Source organism: Cryptomeria japonica, chromosome 7 (genome assembly GCF_030272615.1).
Source record: "Cryptomeria japonica chromosome 7, Sugi_1.0, whole genome shotgun sequence".
Taxonomy (NCBI): domain Eukaryota; kingdom Viridiplantae; phylum Streptophyta; class Pinopsida; order Cupressales; family Cupressaceae; genus Cryptomeria; species Cryptomeria japonica.
The window spans coordinates 609,125,614-609,152,176 of record NC_081411.1 but is presented as its reverse complement, the minus strand read 5'-3'; the positions used below and the strand labels follow the sequence as shown (position 1 = coordinate 609,152,176).

Here is a 26,563-nt window from a genome sequence, read left to right as displayed (position 1 = left end):
GAGCAACAATCACTCGACCGTTTATGCAGCAGGAGGACTAGAAATGAATAGCAATCAGCTCAACCGCTTATTCAGCGGGAGGATAGTGTTACAATAGATAAGAAGGCAGCAAGCTAGCCTCTTCCACTTATGCAGTGGGACAAAGAGCAACAATCCAAGTATATAGCTGTTAGTACTACTAACCAGCTTTACAATACAAACATGGATTACAAAATAACTAGAATCACTGTCCAAACTAGGTGGAAAGGCCAGCCTCTTCCACTTATGCGGTGGGACTAAGAGAGTTCAAATAAATTGATGTTAGTACTACTAACCAGCATTACAATATGATTCATCATGGATACTCAAATGCCAAAACCCAAACTAACAGCTGCAACTTATTACCAACACTCTTCACACCACACCAATAGACTCACGCACCTGAAAAACCAGCTTCAACCCCAAAAAACTAAATCTGATATGAATGAACAGCAGGCTGGAAATACAGACCAGCAACATTAAAATCCTCACAAACACTTCTAAATCACTCCCCACACACTCAAATTATCTCTAGACACACTCCAAAGGCCCTAGGCTTAAAGCGACTAAAGCTACACTGAGAAAATGGCACCGACAAATCAGAATCAGCATAACACACAACCCCAAACACCTCCCAGCAAAGATGCCTACAGCTGAAAGGTTCGACTTGCTATATAAAATCCATTACTCCAATATATTAAATAAAAACTTACAGGATGAATCGCCCAAGGCATAGGAAATGAATGAGCAAGGACCCAAAATGATATGACACACGAACTAAGAATTATGAACTAAAACATGCTACAACAAAACCAAAACCTGCAAACTGAAAATCCACACACAGCACTCCAAAATCAGAAAACTAATACATAAATCTGCAACATTATCTTCAATCCACTCCTCTAAATGAAGAGCAGTCTTTGGCTTGACTAGTTGTTGTATTGCAAGCAAGAAATCAAGCTATGGCTAGAAGGTAAACGTTCCCCAAAGCTTTCACTCTGCATTTCGACAACATTTCGTTATAAAATTGTTCTTGGATAGTCCCAAATGAAGGCCAAGGCACATATTTATAACTTCCTCCTCAAGTCAAACTTCTTTTCCCTCCAATATGGGATTAAACAACCACATTCCAATTTCCTTAATTTGCATTTCATTTCATTTCTCCAAAATCGCCCATTACTTGGTGGCAAATACACTTTATAAAAATACATTGATATTGATAAAGTGTATTATGGCGTTTAAAGAATAAAATGAATTATATCTTAAAATTGTCTTATTTTTCCTCCTAAGGCGTCCATCTTGCCTTAACAATAATTCACTTATAAAATATTTTCCTCAACCAAAAATCACCCACATATAATTAAGGAAATGACTTAGATATCAATATAACTTAAGCAATCCCTTTTAAATAAATCGTACAACCTTTGCCTTAAGTTATAATTTAATTTAAAACACCATTTTTTCACCAAATACTGAAGCTGCCAAAACAAGCTCCAAAGATATGGGGAAACAAGATGAGAGAATTGCCCTTCCAGAAATAGTCACTGAATTGAGCTAAAGAACCCTTGCCAAGAATAGCACCAAAAATGCTGGAAGACCAACTGCTCAAACTGACCTACCGGAAACAGCCATATGCATAGGCCTGCTAACATCCTACTAAAAATAGTACTTACTAAAAATAGCATACTGCTAAAAATAGTAAGTGTTTCCATTGTGATTTTAACCACATTCTGAGCAACTGTTGCACTATCGCGAGTCCGGAAAAATTCTTTGGATTCATTTGCATGTAACACTATTGCGAGGCTCTCAGAAAACCAAAAAAAATAAGTTGTTGTCGCCCCCACTTACTAAAAATAGTAAGTTCGGAAAAGTACTCAAATTTAGTTGCATGTCACACCATCGCGAAGCTCTCTGAAAACCCAGAAGGAATCCAAAATCAAAACTATAAAATTCCAACATGCAAGCCACCAAAACTGCCAAAGCATCCTCCTAGAAAATAGGAAACCCTAATTCTGCCTCTGACTGACCGACGGGTCTCAAAATTGGCCAACAGACCCCAAAACAAACTAGAGCGGAAAAGGGGACATTACAAATTAAATGTCACTTGATTACTTTCGTGCAAATATTAAAATAATATCCATCACCTTATGGAAACTCGCTATGACACCAAAAACAAAAAGCTGATCATGCCAAAACATAATTGATGCCAACAAGAGCACTTACTATTTATATTAATGTTCTCCAAGGTCTGAGGAGAAAACCCCAAAAAACATAGAACGCTACAAAAAGCGTTGTCTCCAATTGACAAATACATGGTTGTTAGAAGCCAAGAAATTGTAACCCAAGCTCTCCAAGCACATTGGAACACTTCCTACATACCTTGGAACTTAAGGAAAACCCTAAAAATTGGTCAGAGCTCATAGAACAAGATGGCATAAAAATGGAGGCATTATGATTCTCCCTCCCCAAAGATTGTTTGTCCTCAAGCAATACCAACTCATAAACTGATTTATCACGGAGAAAACTCAATGAGACTACAAGATCCCAAAAAGCGTCTAGGAGGTTTGTAGCTCCATCTACTCAAAACACTGTACTCCTAAGCTCCTACACCAATGATCTTCTCAAATCCTCTTGTAAAAAGTGCAACCAGACACTGTAAAATCTCAATCAACTCCTCAGCAAATTGCCCTCTATAATCACAAATCCGTGGCACCATAGGAAAAAACTCCAGAAAGTTAATGCTAAGTTCCTCATTGTGAACACCCTATACTCCGACATAATGGCTGTCATTGAAAAGTAATTTGTTGTCTCAACCATAAGTGCAAACTGAAAACAAGAAACAACCACTAATTGATGCCCAAACACCCATCCAACACTGATCTTGGTTCGCAGCAATGCTTATTCCTTTTATGTGAAACCAAAAACTAACCCTATCAAAAGGTTGAATGGTCCGAACATACTTAGATCTACAGCTATTCAAGTCTGATTTTTCAAATTCCATCACCCAGAAAGGACAATCACTGCAACATTGAAAATCATTAGCTAAAATAAAAAAATTTGATTATTCCTTTGGCTAAAACTGCCTTCTCAAGGGTCACCAATTCAGTATCGTACCATATTTTGCTCAAAACCTCTCTCCAATCCACTTGTATGAACACAAAAGCACTCATAAGATGACTGTAAAAAGAGGTAATAGAAGTATTCTTTTCACCCTTTCAATCCATATCCTTCCATGGTATGCCTCTCACATCATCTTTAATTTTCAACAACCCATACAACTTACAAATGATCCTTGACATAGGTACTCACCCCTAAAGTGGCTCCATCACACTACGTCCTATCAACCTTTAAGCAACAATAGTGCTCCTCTCGTTGTGGTGAATCCATAAGGTCATCCATCATACCATACTGATCCCATCCATCATAATCCATCATAAGAAACCTGTCCTTCCCCTAAATTGACAACATGCATCTCAAAAAGAGGATTATGAAATGCAAACTCTATCTCCATGTCGAAAAGGGGATTTCCAAAATCTGAAAACCATCTTTACCTCCTTGTTGAGGCATGCTAATTGGCACAAGATTGGATACTCCCTGCCATAGTTGGCAGGCTCGAACTTAGAGAGTACTCGACAAGCCCAAAATTTGCAACTCAGCAAACACTTGACAAAAACTCAGCAATAACTCGACAACTTAGAAAGTAGTAAAAATTAAAATCTCTTAAAGAAACATATTTTTTTTTGTAAAATTCAATTACAAAATGTATTAAATTAAAAATTGGCATCTCGAAAGAGAAATTGCATGGTTTTATAGCAAAAACATGTGAAAAATGCATTTTAATGATTGTTTTACCTGCATTGGCATTTTTATCCATATTTTTTTGTCTATAAAAACTCAAGTTAAACTTGTGTAATCTTGCCTAGCAAAAAAATGGAGAGTACTCACAGAGTTTGCAAACTATGTTCCTTGCATCATTTTGCATGTAGCAATATGGGACCCCTCCTTTGTCACTCCTCTCAAAACCACCATTCTACCATCATTCTAAAATTTCAGCTCCATAGATTTTCAGTTCAAGGTGATCTCACCAAGTGAACGAAGCCATTGCATACGAAGGACAACATTTTTGCCTCCTATGTTCACCACATAAAAATCAGCATTGGCTTTGTAGTGGTTCAAGAGGAGCCTCAATTGTGGAATCTTCCGCATGCATGACAATGTGTCCATTCACCATCATGACTCTAAAGCCGCCAAATTTGGTATTTTTCAGCCCTCTTTGTGCTACTAGCTCTCATCAATGAAGTTTTGTGTGGCACCAATGTCAATAAGAGCAACGATTTGCTGCCCTTTCAATATGCCTCTACCCTAAATGAATCGTTGTTCTTAAGACTAACCAGTCTAGAAAGTATACCTTCACTTCCCTTCTCTTCTCCAAATGCTTTTTCTGATTTTTCTTCCTCACTATCCTCTGTTTCAGTTAGCTGATCTGAAGTTTCTGATTCAGATTTATCAGCTGAATATGCCTTCAGTTGACAGTTTTTTCCTCTTTCCACACACTTATGATCAAGGGCCCATGGTTGCTTGCATGTGAAACAAAGATTTTTCTTTCTTAATTCCTTCTTGAAGTCTTCTTCCACCTTCAAAGAGGATTCTTTGGGTTGAACAATTTCCTTGTTATCATGCTTTCCATTCTTTATTATAATGGAAGATCTTTGATGAGAATTTGTTCTTTGGAAGAGTGAGCTCCATGCTCCTAGCCTTCCTCATAGCCTTCTACAAACTATGTGGATGAAAGGCCTTAAGCCATCATCTAATGGGATTCATCATTCCTTCACTAAAAAGGACTACCAACCTTCTATCTATAATAGCATACACCGTAACTGATAATCTCTGAAACTCTGCAATATAAGTGTCAAGTGAACCATACTGCTTTAGTTATGCCAACTCTCTAAAATGCAATTCAGGGTTCTTATTGAACCTCTCAATCAGCTTGCTGATGAACTCACTGTATGTAGTGATTGGTCTATGAGCCAAGGTGGTCAGGCCATGGTACCATCACTCATGCACAATGCCATCCAAGTGTAAAGTGGCAAATTTTATTGCCCCATCTTAATTATCCAGCTTCCAAACCCAAGCTCTGGTTGTGCATTTTTCATTCCCATCAAAGTAAGATAGAGTAACTTTTCTCAGGGCTTGCTGCAAATCCCTCTACATTGTTGGTCCTCTGCTCAACTCTACCTCCTCCCCTTTTATTCTTCTAATCCAAATATTCATTCAAAGATAGATGATGCTTAATCTCCTCAAGAAGAGTATCACACTCTACATAAACATGTCTAGCTTCATCAATCAATGGGAGTGGAGTCATGACCAACCTGCATCTCATCTTTGTGTAGGAAAGTGGGTTGTAGGGGCCTAGACACTGATCCTAACCCTGCTGTAGGAGTGTGTCTCTCAGTGTTAGCCTGCTGATTTCTAGAGCTCGTCTCCCCACCATGCATTGTATTACGCTGTGAATTGGTATGCAACCCTATGCCATATTCCAATTGAATTTGGCTAACATTTGTGACATCATATCTAACATCCAATCGAACTTCCTTTCAGCCCTTGTGTTAGGAGTCAGGACTGACTAAACCAACTCTCCCTTTGTTTGTTTCCACAGTCCACCATAACATCCGGTGGACTGGACAAGTTTGGTGCAGTTTCTGATAAACTATAACTGCTGCCACCCAATCCCCCTTGCACTGTTTGTCTAGCTGTGAATGGATTTGTAGATTCTGCTGCTTGAATTGGCAAGTTAGGATTTCATTTGTTTCTTCCTAGGTTGTAATGATGAGTATAAGGTGGTTGCATTACTCAACCTAACAGGCTAGCAAGAAGAAACTGAGATCTGATACAACTGTAACATATACCCCTGATTTTATCTTTCTGCAATTTGTTTGCCAAACAATCTAAACTTGCAATGCAAAAAAAATATTCTTGTTGATAGAAACTGATCAATATTTTATTCATTCAAGACATACAACATAGCATTGTAAACAGCATAGATTATATTCCAACTTGCTTCTAAAACCAAGACTACATTAACAAAGCATAACAGTCATAAAGCAAACAAAATACCTCAGTTTGTCAGTCAAAAGACCATGCCAAAAATTTGATCATGCTAAAACATAACTGATGCTGAAAGATGATGAATGATGCCAACATGAGAACTTACTATAAATAGCAATGTTCTCCAAGGACTGAGGAGAACAAACCTACAAAAACCCAGAACACTACAAAGAGTGTTGTCACCAACTAACAAACACACGGCTTTTGAAAGCAAAGAAATTGTGACCCAAAATCTCCAAGAACATTGGAACACTTCCCACACACCTAGGAGCTTAAGGAAATCCTAGAAAACTCGCCAAAGCTCGCAAAACAAGATAGCCTAAAAATGGGGACATTGCACATTGTGAAGCATGGACTATGGTTTAAACAACCTAAGAATATAACCCCTCTAGGCTATAAGTTCGATGACAAATACTCCCTTTAATCCTCTAGGCTATTAGTTCGAGGACAAGTACTCCCTAATTTCCTTTGCTCAGTTAGCAGACACGAACCCCTAACTCAAAAAGATTTGGGAGACATTTCAAAGGCATTTCAATAGAAATAGTTCACAGCAGATTTGGGACAAAGTAACAGTGAATATAAAGGATAAGTTCAGTCAATATTTTCTAGCATTATTTGAACTAGATTATAAGTTGTTAAAACTGCAATTTCTGGGTTTATCTCATATTTATAATTAATTGTGTGAAAGATCCCCAATCCAATTTTTACCAGGTCTGATCCAAAATTTGAGGCTATGTTCAATGTTTATCTGCTGATAAGTCTTTGGCCAGCGTATATTTGGATGGGTTTGATTGGTCTTTGTTTTGGTTTTGGTTGGTTTTGAAGTGTATGCAAGATTTTTGAATATTACATAAAAGAGATGGCTGATTTAACCTAACAAAATGCTTAACACATAAGGAAGATAATCAAGAAACTTTCTTTTTGCTTAAAAGAGCAATGAACATACCATTAACATGTGCTCATAGGTCTGATGTAAATTTCCAGCCAATAGAAATATAGAAATCAGCTCCAAATAATATTAAAGCCCTAAATACACTCTAGGGTTTGAAATCCTTCAACCCAAAATGGAGCGGCTGACTAGAATAGAGCTGGAAATAGATAATAATGACCTCTAGTAGGTCTGCCCTACAACCAATTGTAGAAAATCTGCCCTCCAACTAATAGATCTGCTCATAAATCCCCAAAGAAGGCTGTCATATGCACATTGAAGCTGTATTCTGATGGAAACTGGTACCCAGAGAGATGGGTTTTTGTCCAAATCCCCCAAATCTTTCAAAAGTTGGCATTCCTAGAAGCCCAAAGTGCTGAAACCCTCATGCAAGCTGCTGATATGAAAATGGTGAGGTAAGAATCAATCCAAATGATAGGCAAAATACCTTTTTATCTATTTTAGGGTTACTATTTGGCCTTAAAATCATAAAATATCCTTGAGGGTCTAATTTCTCATTGTGAACTTGGCCCCCTTTTATAAAACAACTTAAGTTACTAGGATGGGGGGCACTTTTCACTATTCCTTTTATGTTTCTCTATTACTATTCACATAAGGCCAACTTTAATATTTCAATTTTAATCATGGTTTCACACCAAAACTCCAAACTGAAAGGCTTGTAAAGCTCCCTACTAAGCTCCACAACCCTCGGTTGGGTCCCCCAAACCACCCTACTAACCTACAGAACCCCAATGATAGGCCAATCCCTGCTCAACTGTCTGTCACCTAGGAAGGGGACATTACAATCCTCCCTTCCTGAAATTGCTTGCCCACAAGCAATGCATCACTGTGCCACCAGGATTCCACACTAATCGTAGGTGGAACACTATATGCTTATGCTGCTCCATTCTGAAATAAATGCCACATAACTTCCATACCAGAAGCAAATCACCAAGATCATTAAATGTTAATGCATCATTGAAGCTAATTCCTAGATCCCAAACCAAAATATCAAACCTACTGAATGAGATGGAGGGGAAATATCTCAACCAAACACCATGAAACAACCACCCATGGGAGTAGACCAACAAGAAAATGTGGAAATGAACTCCCACAACCCAATAAACCAACACAAATAGCCACCTAGTATCGCTGTTGTAACTCAGACCAGCAAACTGAACGATGTGATAGGTGTCATCATACCAATGCAAACCATTTAACCCCATCTCATACTCCATGTCCGTCCAATAAGCATACTTCCATACACTCCCAAGTAGCCGAAGTGCTGATGTATTCCATGAAAAATCAGGAAGTACAACATAATTCCAACTAGGACAGCCACTATCCCGTGTAGAATCTATGAAGAATAAATCACCAATCAACAAGTAGATCGCTGCCTTAACATAAGAGATCGATGACATAGTCAGAGATGAGTTATGGTTGTCTTCAATGCCCGTTATAGACAACTCATGTGTGGCTGTCCCACTAGGAATGTTGTCAATAAAGTCATCATTACCATCAAGAAAATGATCAACATCTAAATTTTCTGATTTTTTAGAATTAACCAATCTTTGCTCATCATCATGTAAAGAGTGGTGAATGTCATGAATGTGTTGAAGATGGAGCTTGGCTTGATGGGTCAATAACTTGACTTGCTTTGCCCTTTCTAGCCAACCATCATTCAATTTCTGAGACTGGTCTATGTCAGCTGCTCCAAAATGTTTAAAATCAGTCCCATAATGAGATGCATCATAAAATTTACCTTGCCCAATGCTTGCATTTTGTGTGCCAATCACATTAGAGTCTATATCACTCATTTCCCTATGATTAGAGGCTGCAACATCATAATAACCATGCCCAGAATATGCATCTTGCATGCTATCATTTGCAGACTCACCTTTACTAGTTTCTTCATGAATAGGGGTTGCAAGTTCATGTTCTTTTCCAAGTACTGTTATAAAACCAGATTGTTGGCAAGTAGAAGTTCCCACCATTGTAGATGATGTGTGACTAGCCAATTTGAAAACAATAACGTTCCCTTCCACAAAATTGGATATAACACTTGGTGCTGATCCATCAAGGGTGCATCTAATATCCTCATTGTTTTGAGCCTTCAAGGGGCTCTCTAAAAGAGGAAACTAATTAACCTCATGTTGCAAACTAGTTACATATACTGAATTTTTTGAATCATACCTCTTCTCTTGTTCACACACAACAACATGATCTTCTTGTTTGTTTACCTCAAGAAGTTTTTCCTCTGCCTTCTCAACTTGTATACATTCTTCCCTTGGAAGTAATAAGGATCTAAAGTAGGCTTCTCTTTGTTGTCTTGTTTGCTCCATGAGATTGCAGCAATCTTTGACTTCTTGCACACTCTGTTTTGCTTGGACAGCAAGTGTCGTAGCCTTCAATGCTCTTTGTCTCCACTTATTGCACATGTCTTGGGTCTTTTCCATGCCATCCATGCTAGAATAAAAAAAAATTAGATCTTAAGTGGCTTATATTCATATCAATGGAAGATCTTATGCTGCTGTCACCATTAGGTGTTATGGCTGCCATCTCATGATTTAATGAAGGTATGCTGCTGTCATCAAATAGAAAATCAGAAGTACCATCATATCTTCTCGTCTTATCTTTATGGACATCACCATGGGCTGCTGTCCCAAGGTAAGTACCATGCTGAAATTCGCTTTCATAAGCTGCAGGAGCTCCAATCACATTGTGGTTTGCTGTACCAATCACTAGTCTTCTATTACAAATGATGAAATCAGTCCTCTCCATTAGGACAACATGATATCCATCCAAAGAATCCAAAGCATAGGTGGTCTCCATACTAACCAAAATGATTTGATCCTCCCATGGGATCACTGAGTGAAATGTCTCAATCATCTTATGATCATCAATGTTGGAAGGATAAGAAACATGTTTGTCTATGGAATCCTCATAGATCTCCATCCTCCCTCCCTTCATGGGTGGAAGGTCATCAACTAAAGGTGTTCCCAACTAAAGGGTATAGGCATCATGGATGTGAGTTAACTTCTCCTCTTTCATGGTCCTCGATGCAATTGCGAAAAGGTGATCTCTATCCAAAACAAGGTGCACATAGTTGTTCTTCCTCGATCAAACCTTCTTGCAACACTTCGCAATCCTGGGGTCTATCCTTCCCCCACAAATCTACCACCAACTCATAAATGTGATCAAAATGGGATAAGGCTGCCATAACCATATCCTCTCTCACCTTCAGCTGATTCATCCAGGAGTGTGAATGATAGGACTTGTCTTCCTTGTGCAAAATCTCAGCTCTACCATCATGTTCATCCCAAACGGCCTTCTCCATGACATCTTCCCCTTTTCCATGCATGTGAGCTAAGTCTTCAACATATTCAAACAAAGGATTATCATGATAAGAGTCAAATAGTATCATATTAATAGACTCATGCCTCTCTAATTCTACTGATGTAGAATATTGGAAAAATGAATTTCTCCTTGCATAATTATCTTCCCACTCAGCATGACTAGGATCATTATCTCCACAATCTTCATTGGATTCAAACTCACATGAGGACACTATACTGCTGTTCAAACTCAGAAAATTTGAATGCTGGTCATACCTTTCCAAGATGCCCCGGTTGTCTTCTTTTGCTTCTTTCTTCATGATGGGTGGCTCCTCAACAAGTGTTGGTCTAGGAGGAGTAGTGAGCTGAACATCATATGTCTCCTTAGCTAGTTTAGGTGACCCAAACTTGCTAGATGCTTCCATCTCTATGGCTGCTCTGTTTTCAGATTCCCACCAGCTACATGGTGTAAGGTTCATGACAAACCACACATTGTCAAAGTGGAGAATCTTCCCATTTGGCAATCTCCTAATCTCTATGAACAGCTCTTCAATGCAATGAATCTCAAACACCCTCATCAAATGTTCTTCTAATGTAAACATGTGTACAAGATCATGGAAGCCAAGGTTATAATAAGCTGCCATACCATGTACAGGGCTGGGAATTATGATCTTTTCTTCACGTTTCTCAATGCTCAAGGATCCACAAGTTGTTCCACCAACCAATGGACGTGATGTCAACATACATAGAGACTCCTTCTCAAGCGGTTGATCCCTGACGGTGTTGTCTTCATCTTTGTACTCCATTTGAAAACCGTGTGATTCTTTTTCCTCCAAGCTAGGGTCTTCACATGATGACTGAATTTTGCTCTTTTTATCCTCACAAGTAGGCTGAAAGACACCTTTGTTCTCTTCTTCCAACATAGGACTGTCATAGGCTCACTGATGCAAATCAAATGATAACACATCTTCTTGCCTTTCTTTTGCATACCCTGCAAGTGGTTGACGCATTATCGTGTCTTCTTTAACTTCATGGTCCTTATGAATGTCAATACCTTCATCAATCCTAGGGCTTCCACGTGACTGAATTTTGTCTTTATCATGAACATGGATAGAATGAAGCAAATCTTCTTCCCTTTCTTGTACTTGCACATTTGACTCTTCACCTTCCCCAATGCTTTATTTACTATCCTTTGATATTTCGTTCGTTTCTTGTTGTTGATGTGGACTTGTAAACACAAGTCATCTTCATCCTCATCCGGTATACCCAAAAACTATGTGAATGAAAGCATGTCTTGTATCTTTTGAGGAGGAGAACGATACTTATCATAGCTGACCATAATTATTTTATTCGTTGGCAAGGCACAAGGACTCTTAGCTGTTCTTGTAGATGGAGATGAACCATTAGTGTGCCTAATTTTCCTTGAAAGGGAATCTTCAACGTGCTGCAATTTTTTAAGTACATTCTGTTGTGAATAGTGAAGGTCCCTCAACATTTGTTCCTTGCTAGGCATCTTACCCCTAGTTCCCATTTTGCTGTCCACACTCACAACTTAAACCAAACTGAAGTGAAAACAACTGATCTTTACCCAACAAGTTGGCAAGATCAAGGCTCTAATACCACTGAAACATCCCCAATCCAATTTTTACCAGGTCTGATCCAAAATTTGAGGTTATGTTCAATGTTTATCTGCTGATAAGTCTTTGGCCAGCGTATATTTGGATTGGTTTGATTGGTCTTTATTTTGGTTTTGATTGGTTTTGAAGTGTATGCAAGATTTTTGAATATTACATAAAAGAGATGGTTGATATAACATAACAAAATGCATAACACATAAGGAAGATAATCAAGAAACTTTCTTTTTGATTAAAAGAGCAATAAACATACCATTAACATGTGCCCATAGGTCTGATGTAAATTTCCAGCCAATAGAAATATAGAAATCAGCTCCAAATAATGTTATAGCACTAAATACACTCTAGGGTTTGAAATCCTTCAATCCAAAATGGAGCGGCTGACTAAAATAGAGCTGGTAATAGATAATAATGACCTCTAGAAGGTCTGCCCTGCAACCAATTGTAGAAAATCTGCCCTCCAACTGATAGATCTCCTCATAAATCCCCAAAGAATGGGTTTTCGTCCAAATCCCCCAAAGCTTCTAGAAGTTGGAGTCCCTGGAAGCCCAAAGTTGTTGAAACCCTCATGCAAGCTGCTGATCTAAAAATGGAGAGGTAAGAATGAATCCAAATGATAGGCAAAATACGTTTTTATCTATTTGGAGTTACCATTTGGCCTTAAAATCATAACATATCCTTGAGGGTCTAATTTCTCATTGTAAACTTGGCCCCCTTTTAAAAAACAACTTAAGTTACTAGGATGGGGGGCACTTTTCACTATTCCTCTTATGTTTCTCTATTACTATTCACATAAGGCCAACTTTAATATTTCAATTTTAATCATGGTTTCACCCCAAAACTCCAAACTGAAAGGCTCATAAAGCTCCTTGCTAAGCTCCACAACCCTCAGTTGGGTCCCCCAAACCACCCTGCTGACCTACGAAACCCCGATGATAGGCCAATCCTTGCTCAACTACCTGTCACCTAGGAAGGGGGCATTACATTGTGTAAACTATAATTGTGAACCACAATTTATTATTTTTAAGAAAAAAGAAAGTGGGATAATACATTTGACCATATCAGTTCATCTTCATACCCAACAAGAAAAACCCTTTGGTGTGCGAGAATTTGGAGGATAAAAACCAAAGAAACGGGACTCGGACTCGGCTCGGACCCGGCAAGGCCGACTCGGTCTCGGACTCGGGACTCGGCATCAGGCTCGGCTCCAGACTCTGCTGGACTCGGGAAAGTGAAAAACTCAAGAAATTTAAAGATTTTTAAAGATTTAAAACTTGTTTCAGACACCCTTTATTGAATACACCTTAAAGACACAAAAACATCATTAAACTCGGCTCATTTGATTACATACACAAGTATACATCAATCACATAAGCATAAACGCAAATTGTAGCTGAAGAAAATAAGAAACATAGATATATAAATATTGTCAAATGTATACAATATTACAAAACTCATGGAATAAAAAATCCATGTCATCATATGATCATCATCAAATGTTTCATACAAATACCAAAGGTAAATAGTAAAACTAAATACAACTACAAGTGTACAAGCCTATGGCTGTGATGGCCGTGCACCCTCTCGCCCTAGCCCCCTGCGAAGGCATTTAAAGTAGGTCCTGGATGATTCAGCAGCCATAGTTGCTCCCCGTGACACCATGCCATGCTCACCAACATCAGGAACGACTGTGTCATGCTCACCAACATCAGGAACAGCTGTGTCACTCCGAGTCTCAGTATTTCCTGTCTCTGCTCGTGTTCTCTGCTCCTCCTCTGCCATGGCTACAGCCTCAGCCTCTATATCTACCTGGTCGATCCAATCAATGTCATCATCACTAAATACAGCTGTAGGAGTCCCAAGAGCTGTCTGATTCTCATTGGCCCACTCTGCTTCAAGATCAACCTCATCTAGAATGATAGGAGACATGTCAACTGTTGCATTCTTTCTCATTCTCAGGCGGAGGTTGTAGTGAACAAAGATGAGATCATTCATCTTCTCCACAGATAATCTATTGCGCCTCTTGGAGTGTATGTGCTCAAACATACTCCAATTGCGCTCACAACCTGATGCGCTGCATGGTTGGCTCAAGATACGAATGGCCAACTTCTGAACATTTGGTGTCTCTGGGCCAAAAAAGTTCCACCAATGATCTGAGTTTGAAATGAGAAAAATAAATAAAATCAGTCTCACTCATGAACTCATTTAACAAGTTACAATATAGTATTGAATAAAACTAAAATTAAGCCTAACAATTTATTTTTACCTGGCATCATAGTTGTTCTAGCGTGTTTGGCGACAGGACGAGAGAAGGTCTCCCCTTGTGCATCTGAGAACATCTGTAGCTCTCGAAAAAGGTCTATCTGAGAAGTACCGGCAGGTCCCATCTTCTCCATGATTGCATATAGCCCATTAAGGACCTCTGCATCAGCCTTGAAAGAAGGGATAAAACGAAATGCCGGATTCAGATAATAGGCTACCGCATGGATGGGCCTATGTAGCTGATGATGCCATCTCCTATCAATGATCTCCCAAATGGGACCATACTTGCTCTCATCTGCTCCATAGACGAATTTGATGGCCTCCTTCGCCCTATCCATGCCCTCATATATATAGCCCATTGCGGGCTTATCTCCATCTGCAACTCGCAACAAAACCACCAAGGGCTTAACAAACTGCAAAATTGAAAATATTGTGTAATTTAGAAAAATGAGCAAATAAGAGAATACATATAATAACTTATAAAACATGAAGCTAAATTGTAGAATTTATAAAAAAATTACCTTCACTATCTCATCACAAGGGACCCAAAAGCCTTGCTCATCAAAAATGCAATTTGCCATCTCTATCCCTGCAGGGGTGGTAGCATAGGATGAGGAAGACCACTCCTCACCAACAATCATACGTCTCAAGGCAGGCTTAGACCTAAGCATGGACTGCAATGTGAGGAAGTTTGTGGCAAATCTTGTGATTCCTGGACGATGCAACTCCTTCTGCTCTGTGTATTGTCTCATAAGAGCCAACACCCATGAATGATTATATACAAATTTGGAGACATTTCTTGCCCTTTCTACACATCTCTTGACCCATTGGATTTTTCCAATATCCTCCAACATGAGGTCAATGCAATGAGCAGCACATGGAGTCCAAACTATAGATGGGTGCCTCTCCATCAATAGTCTACCTGCAGCAACATAATTTGTTGCATTGTAAATTGTAATTAATGGAGGTACAAACTACAAGATAGTAATTAATTTGCAAACAAAATTAGTTTCTAATCAAAAGTTTACCTGCAGCAACATAATTTGCTGCATTGTCGGTCACCACCTGTACCACGTTCTCCTCACCCACATCTTCAATCACCTCCTCTATCTGCTCACATAGGTAGGTGGCATTCTTGCAATGGGCGGAGGCATCAATGGACTTGATGAAAACGGTGCCCCCTGAAATAAAAAAATAAAGCTAGGTCAATGATCATTCAATAAACCATTAGATAAAAAATAAAAAATTAAAGACTATATGAAACTAAAATTAATCAATCACCTGCGGAAGAAACAAGAAAATTAAGGAGAGTTCTATTTCTCCTATCTGTCCAACCATCAGTCATGATGGTGCAACCTTTAGTGCTCCATATGTGGCGTTGTTCATCTAAATCCTTTTTCACATCATCCACCATTTGAGACAAAATGGGTCCCCTCAAATCACTCTCACTAGGGGCTTTGAACCCCGCCCCGCATATGGTAATGGCATCAACCATTTGTTGCCAATAAGGAGACCTGTCACAAAGAAACTCAATGAGATAAGTTAAGTATAAAAATTCAATGAGATAAGTTAAGTATAAAAATTAAAACAATCAAAGTTATCAAACATAAAAGTAAAACATTCACCTGGCTACAAAGAATGGAATACAGCTGTAGCTCCAAAACCTGCCAATTGCCATTTTAGCAGCATCATGGACCTCCTTGTTCCAACCCATGCCCTCAAGCGACGGTTGGGACCCAGGAGTAGTGCGAGGCACAAAGAAGGAATCCAACCTAGATTTACGAATCCTAGGTCCAATGGTAACATTCCCACTATGACTACTAGTGGTAGGAGCATGAGAAGTGGCGGTGGCAGTGGCACTGCCACTTATAGAAGCAGAAGCAGAAACGGAAGCACCAGCAGTAGCAAACTGAGTGGGACGATATGGAGGTAAGGAAGAAGGGCCTCCAACACAACCTAACTGTGTCCCTCTTCCTAAAACTGTCTCTCTCCCAATGGCCGCTCAATCCTCCTTTTGTTTCTTTTTTCTTTCAATCTCCTCAACCATTACCTAACAATCACGTATGGCCTCAAAGACTGCTTTTAGGCATGGTTCGGCATCATGTCCACGCACACCAGCAATATGGTATTTCAGCCTATATATACTCCATGGAATATTGTTTTGCAAAACATACATTTTGTTTGCCCCTTTCCTTGCCCTGGAAAATCCTCATGATATTTCCAAGCAAGGTCCTTTCTCATGGGGGGTCTAGAAGCCGAAGTAGACATTTTAGGATAGTTTTGTGAAAGTTGAAGTTGAGGAAAATAATAAAGTGAAGTTTGCTGCAATAAAACATTACAAATACAAAATAAAATTAATACATACATTCAAAAAAACTAAAGTAGGGTTTGTAAATTTTTTTTTAAAAAAATTGTAGGGTTTGACAAAATTGTAGGGTTTGTCAAACCCTACAATTTAAAAAAAAAAAAATTTACAAACCCTACATACAACCCTACATAGTACAACTACATACTACATGCTACATACAAATTACAAACATACAAAAGATCTTGCATACAAGAAAATGTAAAACTTTCAAAATAAATGAATAGAAAATGGAATTTTTGCATATAAGAAACAAAATAATGTTAAAAAAAACAATCTTACCTCTTACAACAAGCTTGAAATGAGCTGCAAACTCTTCCTATCCAACTCTTGATGCACCAAATCGAAACACAATGCAGCTCCAATGTGACAAATTGAAGAAAACTTGAGCTTCCTCCTTGCTGGTTTTTCTTCTATGCACCCTTGTTTTTCTTCCCAACTCACTTTACTCTTCCTTTTTTTGCAAGTGAATGAAATGAAAGTCACTTTTAGGGCTAGAAGACAATTAACATTAAAAAACGGATTTAAAAAAACTTTACAAACTATTTTTTTTTTGACTTTTTATTTGTTGCCAACGCCGGCCAAGTCCAGGGCTCGGGACTCGCCGAGTTTGGCGATTTTGGGCCAAAATCGCCAACTCGGCGAGTCTGGCGAGTTTAGCCTCCAGACTCGGCCGAGTCCGAGTCCGAGCCCCTGGGACTCGTTTGGCCTGACTCGGACCCGGACTCGCCGAGTTTAGGCGATTTCGGGTGAGTCCTATTTCTCTGATAAAAACCCTCTTGGTTTCCAATTGGGATTGGAGAACAAAAACCATCTTTCTTTTTTGAGGTGATTTCATCCAAAAATTACATTGGTGCTAAAAGGTTGAAGTCATTTCTAGTTTCAGTTTGGTAAGAAAAATATTTTTGAAGATTTTTCAATATGCTAAAAAAATTTGGATTCAAGTTATAAATTTTGTGTCACAGATCAATATTTAATTTGGCGTTGTGCAACAAACCCTTATTGTTGATCTTTGTTGTGTTCATTTTCTAGTCATTGTACATCTACAAACAACCATACATCTCTTGGCATTGTACTAATCCTACAATAACTTGTACCATTCAGAATTTGCAAGGTTCTATCATACCATTATACCCGAGCTGTCCAATTCCTAAGTTTCAATCACAACATACATATAAGAAAATCAATTGGTCTTTGCATAATTTTTTTGCTCATTGTCTATAATAAAATTTAATCAATGTTCGAATTGCTACAATACCAATAATATTAGCGAGGAGATTACAGTTTCGAAAATTGTTGTTTCCTTCTTCTTGTTAGTCCATAAAATTCAAGTATTGCACATATTAGAATATACAAAATATATGTAGGGTTTATGATTGTTACCCTGAGTTTCCGAGACGGGGATGGCAGGGGACAGGGGTATGGGTTTCCGGGACTGTGATTTTTTTTTGCCAATTTCCGAGATGGCTAGGAGACAACAAAGGGGCCAACTATATAAAAATAGGGAAATTTAAAATATTCCTATGAAAACATGGATAAAGCATGTACATATACATTATAGAACCTTAATATATAAGAACTAGCAGAGTTGATATGCCAAATTTGAGTTAAACTAAGAGTAAAAGTCAAATTGCTTATAAAATTCATTGTCAAAATTCACTATCAATATGCAGAATTTATGGGGATGTCCCCTGGGAGTTCCCCTGTCCCTAGGACGAGGACGCCTGAAAAAAAAAACAGGGACGCGTCCTCGGGTAACATAGGGCTTTATGAATATTGTCCTGTCCCCTTTCAAAATCAATATAATTGGAGACCCATAGACTATTTCTTTATTCCCAGGGGTCGAGATAAAATTACAAAAATAATTCAATAATAATAATTTAAGCTAGTCCTAGTAATTTTATTTTAAAACATTATAAAAGGGCAGCTTAAATATTATTGTCATAAAGTGGCCCATCTAAATGGCCATAATAAGGCCTTATGTAACATTTTACTAAGGTGCACTAAGTGAACACTTTTGGGGGGCATTTTTGCAGAGAAAGAGAATTTAAATTAAAAGGGGCCAAAATGAAGTCTATTAAAGGAAGAGAATTGTTCAAAGGAAATCATCCATTATTTATGAAATCAAACCTTTATATTGCATGAGCATTTGTGTTCATTTATTGCACAAGAGGGAAAAAACCATTGAAAGGCAGAATTAGGGGATGATAAATCTCATCTTTTGAGGTGGTTTCATGCAAAAATCACATATGTGCTAATAAGTTTGCCATTTATTTTAGTGTTCAATTTAGTAGAGTATTTTGGAGGATAGCAAAGAAATTGCTAATTTTAGTTAGAGGCATTGTTGTACTACTGCTGCTCAGCTAAATATATTACCTTGTTGTATATACCATGTTGTCGAGAATAATCATTATGTTATGTTGTCGTATTATGTTATGTTGTCGTCGGTAATTATGGGTTACGGCAGTCAGTTAGTCTTCCCAAAGGGCAGTTGGACGCGACGGTTGGTCGCACCCCTTCGGGTATTATATATTGCATACCTTTCCTTCTTAGTAGGATCATCATAGTCGTATCTGGGTGTGATGTTATAAGCACTTGATGTACATGGACTGTTGAATTAATATAGGGACTGGTTCTTAAATATATTCTCCTTATGTTCTATGTATTTACTTTCTGCATTTAATCGTTTACCCATATGTGGCAAACATCTGGCGCTGTTGCCTAGACATACTCGGGAAAGGAAGGAGCGGATGTCATACGGACACGATGGGCCTACCCATTGGTGAGATTAACCCAGAGGTCGACGACACGCAAACAAAGCTCTACGACGGAGAAGACACTGCAACAAGGGAATTCTCAATCCTGCTTCAGGTGGCCATCGAAACCTACATCCGAAGAGAGGCCACGGAAGTTGATGTCCCAACAAGTGCCATGTGGACCGCACTAGAAGTTAACCCCACGGAAGAGAGGCCACGGAGGCTAAATAATCTCTCCCAACCACGCAACAATACCAACCACCGCACGGATGTACTTGGGGGGTCTGCAATATACCCCAGGCTGCTGGCAATTAACACTGGAAGGAACCCGGCCATTGTGGAGATGGGTATCCTTAGCACCATTCTAACCGATACCATTGTCGATGGTGGATCGGGAGTGAATGTTCTTCGAGAAGAAACCTGGCGAAAGTTGGGGAAGCCAACGCTGTGGCCATCTACATTCAATCTGCTGGGAGTAGATCAGCATGGAATCAAACCCATCGGGACACTGATGGGCCAGCAAGTTACCATCGGGACGCAACCCTTCATACTGGACTTCGTGGTAATCCCACTAAAGAAAAAAGGGTATGATGAGATCTTCGGGAGAGGGTGGCTGGTGGCAGCCAAGGCCACCCACAATTGGAAGAAGAACACTCTGTCTATGGAAAATGGAGGAAGGAAGTTTATCATAGACCTTGGGACGCAGTTGGTTAGTGAGGAACTGGCATCATCTTCGAAATAGGAGGGTGAAGGAGAAGGCGACCTGAGGGACGAAGAACGGGGTTGCATGGAGCCCAACAACAAAGGGATTCTCAAAGGAGGAGAGTGCTCCGAGGATGAGACGGGGTCATTGAACAGGCTCTTCCACTGGCAGATGGAGGATTACGAAATGTTCCAGAGCTACAGGCTCGAAGTAGAGGAACCAGAGCAAGTAACAAAGGAGGTGTACCTGCCGGAATACAGAGAATATTGGAAGGGAGATGCCCGTGTGAGTGACACCACTGCACACCAGTTCCCAAAGGAAGAACCCATCGAGTATCAAGAGGTCAAATTGAAGGAGACAAACCTCGGTGACGTAGATAATTCCAAGATCATTCATGTCAGCAACGATTGGAACCCTGTGTGGAAGGCCACAGCCTTCAAAATCTTTATTCTTCTTCTTCTTCTTATGTACAGGAAGGACACCGTGGTCCCTGTAGAATTTATGGTTCCAGGCCTTCGGATGGCCATTGAAAATAGACTTGCCATCAACGGGTCCAAATTGAAACCCTACCACGAAAAGCATGCAGGGGACCCGAGAGGCCGGAAGGACACCTAGAGTCTGGAGGAGGACCCAAGAGGATGGAAGGGGACCCGAGAGGCTTGGCAGGCAACTCGAGAGGCACAGGACCACAGCAGGAGACTCTCGAGCGAGGCAAACTGAAAAGGATGAAGGGTGATCCCAAAGGCATGGGACGCGAGCCTAAGACTCTCTGGACAATTAGATTAGGAAATTAAAAGAAATAAATAAAAAATCGGTGGCCACGGTGGAACTGCCGTGCGATGGAACCACCGTCGATGGAGGTCACTGGCAGCGGAATACCACCGTAGGCTTGAAGGAGCACGGCAACGGCGGCGGCGGTTTTTTTTTTTTAAAAAAAAAAAGGAGGTTAAAGGAAAAATACCACGGCACGGCAGGGATAAACAATGGTGATGGCATGTGAAAAGAAAAAATGCACCGACAGCTCCTCACCCTATTCTTCTTTTGTCGAAGTCAGTGTAATCTATTGTGCGTTCATTATCAATATAATTGCTTTTTACAAGTGCGAATCCACAAGTTATTTCTTCGGCAAGTAAAATCTCCTTCTGTCACTTGCGTTGGGCAAAGTATAATTATTTCCCCTTTCTTTGTCCAACACCGAACTGTCACTTGCGTTAGGCGTACGGAAGGAGGACTGTACGGTGTGCATGGTGGACGGTTGGTCGTGTTGTCCGTACGGGGTGGTCCTTACGGTGGAGTGGTGTGCGTACGGTAATGAGGGTGTTGACAGTATGGTAAGGAGGGTGTTGGCCGTAGGATTGGAGGTGTCAAGGGTCAATTTCAATGTTGTTGTTGACCGTACGGGGAGGTTGTTGTATGGTTGGGGGTGCCATCGGGTACATTACAGTGGAAAAAAAAAAAAAAGCGACAACCAGATTGAAAAATCATTCGATGGAGTCTAAGCCAGGATGCTAAAAAATTTAGAGTGGAGAAGAAGGTTTTTGGTATCTTAAAAAAACAAAACACCGACAAAAATGATGTACGCCATGGACTTCCGTGTGGTTTTGAAGGTTGTAAATTGGTGTTGGTGGCAAGGGCGCTGCCCCCAGACCCTGCGAGGAGGGCTACCCCAAAACCCCACTGGGGCCACTGCCCCCAGTTTATTTTTGAGCTACAATACACTTTTGAGTTGGGCGAAGGGTATCAGAGAAGTCACGGTAAGTGTTGGGGTTGTTTCGTACTGTGAGAAAGAAGCCTGAAGCTAAGCATTGGCGGGGAAGCCATAAGCCATAGAGGGAGACTGATTTGGAGGTTGCGAACAAACAAAATTTGAAGGAAGGCATTGCAAGAACGCGAAGTCGTACGGCACCAGGGAGTTATTCAATTCAGTTATCAACCTTTGGGGAGTTTGATAGAGGATTTGAGGCGTCTCCTAGCCTTTGTGCCAGAGGGTTGTGGCCACTTCCAGGCATGAATGGTACGCTTTGAGGAACTCGGAGTATGTCTCAACTGGACGTGAGGTTGCCTTGGTGGATGCACAGAGGGCTCGAGAGGAGCTGAACACCAGGTTGGAGGCAGTAGTAGCGTTAGACTTAGCTCAGCGTACCCAGGAGTTGGATGCCAAGAGGGCAGCGCGGGTGGCTATCGAAGACAAATTGGCTAGGGAGACAATATCATTTGAGTAGTAGTTGGAGGCGGCTGAGACTGAAAAGCGTGTTTTGCAGACAAGTTTGGTTTAGGCACAAGAGGACTGTGATGTCAAGGAAAAAAAAAAGACCTCCTTGCGGAAGCAATAATGGTGAAATCTGGACTTGAGCATCGGATGGTAGCAGAAAAGGGTTTTCAGGCGAGGACGCAGCAAGTGTATGAGTTCCGGGCTTGACTGGCATCAACAGTTCTTGTAGTTCTATACCTTGATTCTGTTTAATGTATGAACATCATCTCTATTTTGTATTAAGTCGTCCGGAGACGACTTCTTTTATTGGGGGGGATGATGTTGTCAAGAATAATCATTATGTTATGTTGTCATCGGTAATTATGGGTTACGGCAATTAGTTAGTCTTCCCGAAGGGCAGTTGAACGCGACGGTTGGTCGCACCCCTTCGGGTATTATATATTGCATACCTTTCCTTCTTAGTAGGATCATCATAGTCGTATCTGGGTGTGATGTTATAAGCACTTGATGTACATGGACTGTTGAATTAATACAAGGACTGGTTCTTAAATATATTCTCATTATGTTCTGTGCATTTACTTTCTGCATTTAATCGTTTACCTGTATGTGGCAAACATACCAGTTGTCATCACAATTCGAGGCTATTGTAGCCTGTAGCACTTCACATTTTTGCAGTTGCAAGTTTGCTAGGTGCTAGTTGTGGCCATATAGACATCAACTACCTATCGTCCAATGCCCTTAGAATCAACATTTTGGATTTTTTTCACACAGGTATTTTGTTGTCACATTCTTTAGCATCCATATCCTGTAATATTTTGTCAAATACAATAGTAATAATATTTGTATACAAAAGGGTTGTCGATTTCCAATCATAACTTGATAGAATTGGGAATATCAATGCCATTATTGTTTACATCAAAAAATTCTACGATGTGCTAGAGTTTGGTCAATTTATAAAGGAAGTTCCTACCCCTTGCATATATAGAAAATACAAAAAATAGAAAATTTGTAAAATGATTAAAAAGGGATATCGCAAATATTTTAAATCAGGACATTACAAGAACTTGGAAAATATTCTAAACATCAAAAAATATTTAAATTTGTAAAAAATATTCTTAAAAAACATACATATCACTAAATTTAGGGAGCACATTATTGGTTTCCTTCATACATAGATCGAAATTAGAATTCAATGTACATCATAGACTAGCCTGAACCCATAAAAATTTGAAGAAGAGAAAATAGGCTACTAAAAGTTTAAACTACTTTAAATGTTAGTGTAAATCGATTTTAGTATTATTAAAATATTTTTGGAGAAATAAGATAAAAACTCGATCACAAGGAAATATTATAGTCATAAAATTACTAACAAGTGATACAAAATACAAATAATATACTATTAACAACCAATATTGATGTTTATATTATATTAAATATTGATGGATTTATTTAGATAGCATTTTCTGCAATTCTCCTCTCATAGATTAGCATAGGAAGAATTTTGGCATCGTAGCTTCCTTTCAACTAGTCCAAGTCAACCTTGGAACTTGAGAACTTCATTTGCATGTACACACGCATGCACACACACATTGTAAAACGTTGGACATTGTTAATCAACATCATTAAAAGCCAAGAAACCTAGATTTTAGCCCTGATCACCCAACCCATGGCATTAGGTGTTTGTGCTACCAGAAGCATGCATAGGATTCATTGGTTTCTTGTGCATATGATAGTATGCTCAATACAAACGGATTCCAAATTAATAGAGCTAAATATATGCTGCTTTACTAATAAAGTTATACTCGGTTCCAGTTTAACACATAATGCAAAAGAGGAAGAATATAGTGGTAAACATGGAAATGTTAAATAAATAACATACAGAAAAGCATCTAGATTCTAATATAGAAGGATAATTTTCTTGCAGAACAGGTGAAGAAGCCTGATGTAATGAATTTACTACCTTATTTATCTTATTGAAAAAAACATGCTGCCAATAGTACAACTTTATAGCCTTTAAGAGCTTACAAGCCAGTCTGAACTAAAGGGACAAACAAAACCATCTATTACTTATTTTCAGGCCATAACTTTGTTGGTGTGTTTCTCTATCTATTCAAGTTAGCAAGGAAGGAACACAAGAATGTGCCTTTGAAAGATAGAGTTCTTCAAACCTTGTTGATTTCATAATTGCCCGAAAAGCATATTGTGGACTAAATGCTCCCACAGCTGGCACTGAACATGCATACACATGGAATTTCATTGCACAGAGCAAAAATGCTTGGTAGACATTCAACCGTACAGTAGTTGGTGAATTCAAGTCAGAATCATAGAATATAGGATGACACTTTGGTCGCATGAATTGGCACAACTTAACCAAGAGATGGTAACCTGGGCTTTCCTTTCTCCAAACAGTGAGTGTTGACCGGATATGAGATGCACAGTACCTGTTCAAGAAACATTGCATGGTGATTTATCAGAGCCAGTTCCAATGGAGATTAAGATATTAATCACGCAAATATTTTTACCAACAAGAACAAAACCTACTTGAAGTATAATTAATATAGAAACATGTGCACATATTCAGAGACACTATAAATAAAAATCTATTCAATCCCATCAAATTATTAAACAAAAAGAAAAAATACAAAAAACATAATTTCAGATTAGCAATATACATGGCATTCTACATAATTACAGGTAAAAATATTGTATCATAAGATAGTTGCAACGTGGATAAGTTCATGGTAATCAGATAAGGGAAATTAAAAAACAAATGTGATGCAGAAAGTTCAATTTAAATTTTCAAATCTTGTGTCACAAGATCAAAACTTAACTAAAGGATAATTAGAGAAATTAACCTGGTATAATCTGCTTGGATCTCCAGAGTATAACAGTTGATTAGTAAACCACTCCATCGTAGGAAGCAAGAACCATCCATGCCCTTGTAGACATTTTTGGATAATGTCTTTCCTTCAAGATCCATCTTAAAATTGAGAGAAGTCTTGGCTTTATTTGCATAAGAATTATAATCTTTGAAACCTCTATGCATAGATGCAATAAAACAATATGCTTTTTCCTTTGATGTAGATATGAAGAGTGTATCATCGATTAACCTCAGTAATATGGAATGTGGTTGAACAGACTCCAAGTTTCCAACTTTATGCTCATTGATATATTTGGAATAGCTATTTATGGGTACATCACTAGCACATGCATTTAATTCTGCATTCAAACCCTCACACTCAACTCTAATTATTTTTGATTGTCTTGCAGTGACATCAGAGATCTTATCCATTTCTTCAAATAGAGTGGTAGTGGCATCTCCAACAAGATAACCTTTGTTGCATACCTTACCACATGACAATTTTCGATCAACTACGCAATTTTCAAGTGCTGTCTTTGAAGAAACAATAGTTTGTTTCTTGTGTGTATAATTCAGTAGGGGAAAAATCTCATTTCTATCCAAATCTCCATAATAAAATGAACAAAGCAAAGAGGAAAGAACACTCCCTTGTGGTATACCAACTTTCTGTATGTAGAAGTGAGAACCTAAACGTAAGATATTTCTCTTGACATGCTCATACATAAGGCCTAATAATTTGTCCCGCTTGATACTTGTAAAGAATGCCTGAAACATAGAATACAATTCATGTGAGATAGTTTTAAAATGCATTATGAATTCATCAAACTAGTATGCATGAGGACAGAATTTACAATTGCAAAAATAAAAATAATAACAATAAAAATTTCAGTCGATCATTAATTTCTTTATGTATGTCAAACTGATGTCATGATAGAAGTAAACTTCTACCAGCTCTTTGCAGACACAAATATGCACACATACCTGCTACACATCAGCATACTATAAACTGTGACTTTTTATTATGAATTAAGGTGCCCTGTCCAGAAACAACAGATTGCGAATGACTAGAACAACAGGGCCCCTATAAGCTTTTTATTGGGTTTGTTAATATGGGGGTAGTGATAGATCTATTTGTGGATTTTGACATAGTTAAGCATTGAGCGAAAATCTTTTGACATGTACATTTCAAGATGACTTCGACTTGGCAATAGAAACAAGGTGTAATGTTTTCTAATCTATATTTGGAGAGCTAATCTTATATTGACAATCATCTTAGGCATACAAGCAGTTTGAAATTTGTCAACGTCTTTTGAGCCATTAAAACTCATCCTACCAATCAAATGAATCCTGCCTCTCCAACCATCGAACAATGATCTTAAAACATA

At 38.9% G+C, this 26,563-nt stretch overlaps 1 protein-coding gene across 5 annotated transcripts in view; it reads right to left on the bottom strand.

Moving 5' to 3' along the window:
* The window catches only part of LOC131060626 (telomerase reverse transcriptase), a 284,041-nt gene that overhangs the window by 5,577 nt on the left and 251,901 nt on the right, over positions 1 to 26,563 (bottom strand). For 2 of the 5 annotated variants that reach the window (XM_059207616.1, XM_059207618.1), the window contains 7 exons: positions 25,174 to 25,943; positions 24,487 to 24,759; positions 15,564 to 15,796; positions 15,311 to 15,463; positions 14,804 to 15,204; positions 14,287 to 14,695; positions 13,477 to 14,173 (listed from right to left, as the gene is read on the bottom strand). In XM_059207616.1, the coding sequence (XP_059063599.1) occupies positions 13,578 to 14,173; positions 14,287 to 14,695; positions 14,804 to 15,204; positions 15,311 to 15,463; positions 15,564 to 15,796; positions 24,487 to 24,759; positions 25,174 to 25,943 (2,835 nt within the window). In that variant the 3' untranslated portion in view covers positions 13,477 to 13,577. Of the gene's footprint in view, positions 1 to 13,476; positions 14,174 to 14,286; positions 14,696 to 14,803; positions 15,205 to 15,310; positions 15,464 to 15,563; positions 15,797 to 24,486; positions 24,760 to 25,173; positions 25,944 to 26,563 lie in introns of those variants that run through there. The other 3 variants (XM_059207617.1, XM_059207619.1, XM_057993933.2) reach the window with 3 other exon arrangements.